Source organism: Contarinia nasturtii, unplaced genomic scaffold (genome assembly GCF_009176525.2).
Source record: "Contarinia nasturtii isolate CC-2019 unplaced genomic scaffold, AAFC_CNas_1.1 Cnas_scaffold_1638, whole genome shotgun sequence".
In the NCBI taxonomy this organism is placed as follows: domain Eukaryota; kingdom Metazoa; phylum Arthropoda; class Insecta; order Diptera; family Cecidomyiidae; genus Contarinia; species Contarinia nasturtii.
Genome location: NW_022198973.1, coordinates 1 through 665, shown reverse-complemented (window position 1 = coordinate 665; position 665 = coordinate 1). Strand labels below are relative to the sequence as shown.

Sequence of the window (665 nt, the reverse complement as noted above, 5' to 3'; positions counted from 1 at the left end):
AGACATAATTTTGCTTTTCTTTACTAAGACCATGATTAACCCTGCAATTCAAAAATCATAAAACAGAAGATTATTTAAATAATCTTACACCACTCATTTACAACATTTTGAATACTAAATTTTCCAATATTTTTGATAGATGCATTAACCATTTCAGAATACTTACTATCATCAAGACTCATAGCTTTTTCTAAATAATACTGCATAGAAGATATATCCTCTGGAGGAACTAAAAAGCCATTAACATTATGTTCAACCAAATCACTAGGTCCCGTATCACAGTCAAAAGATACTATAGGTAGACCATAAGATTGAGCCTCTAAGAGAACCATTGGTAAACCTTCATTTCTTGAACTTAGACAAAATAAGGAACTTTTCATATAATATTTAGAGACATCAGATGTCATTCCTGTAAATATAATTCGATCACTAATTTTTAATTCTTCAGCTAACTTCCTCAAACCCTCCTCTTCTGGCCCTCCACCAACGATATATAAAGTCCATTCTTTATTGTTTTTACAAACTTTTTCCCAAGTTTTTATCAACAAATCAAATCCCTTAACCTTTGTTAAGCGCCCAACTGCTAAAACTATTTTTGAATTTATGTTTGCACTATAAGAATTATTTTCATAACTAGTTGGATTAGGAATATTAATCAAATTTGC

The 665-nt window shown here is 30.1% G+C and overlaps 1 protein-coding gene across 1 annotated transcript; it reads right to left on the bottom strand.

Annotated features, from left to right (window-relative positions):
- Positions 1–166: 166 nt before the first annotated feature.
- On the bottom strand, positions 167–589 carry LOC116346730 (uncharacterized glycosyltransferase HI_1698-like; the record flags this gene model as incomplete). The annotated part of the gene is made up of 1 exon (XM_031776930.1): positions 167–589. A coding segment is annotated over one exon (423 nt), but the record flags the coding sequence as incomplete, so codon positions are not given.
- Between the last annotated feature and the right edge of the window lie 76 nt (positions 590–665).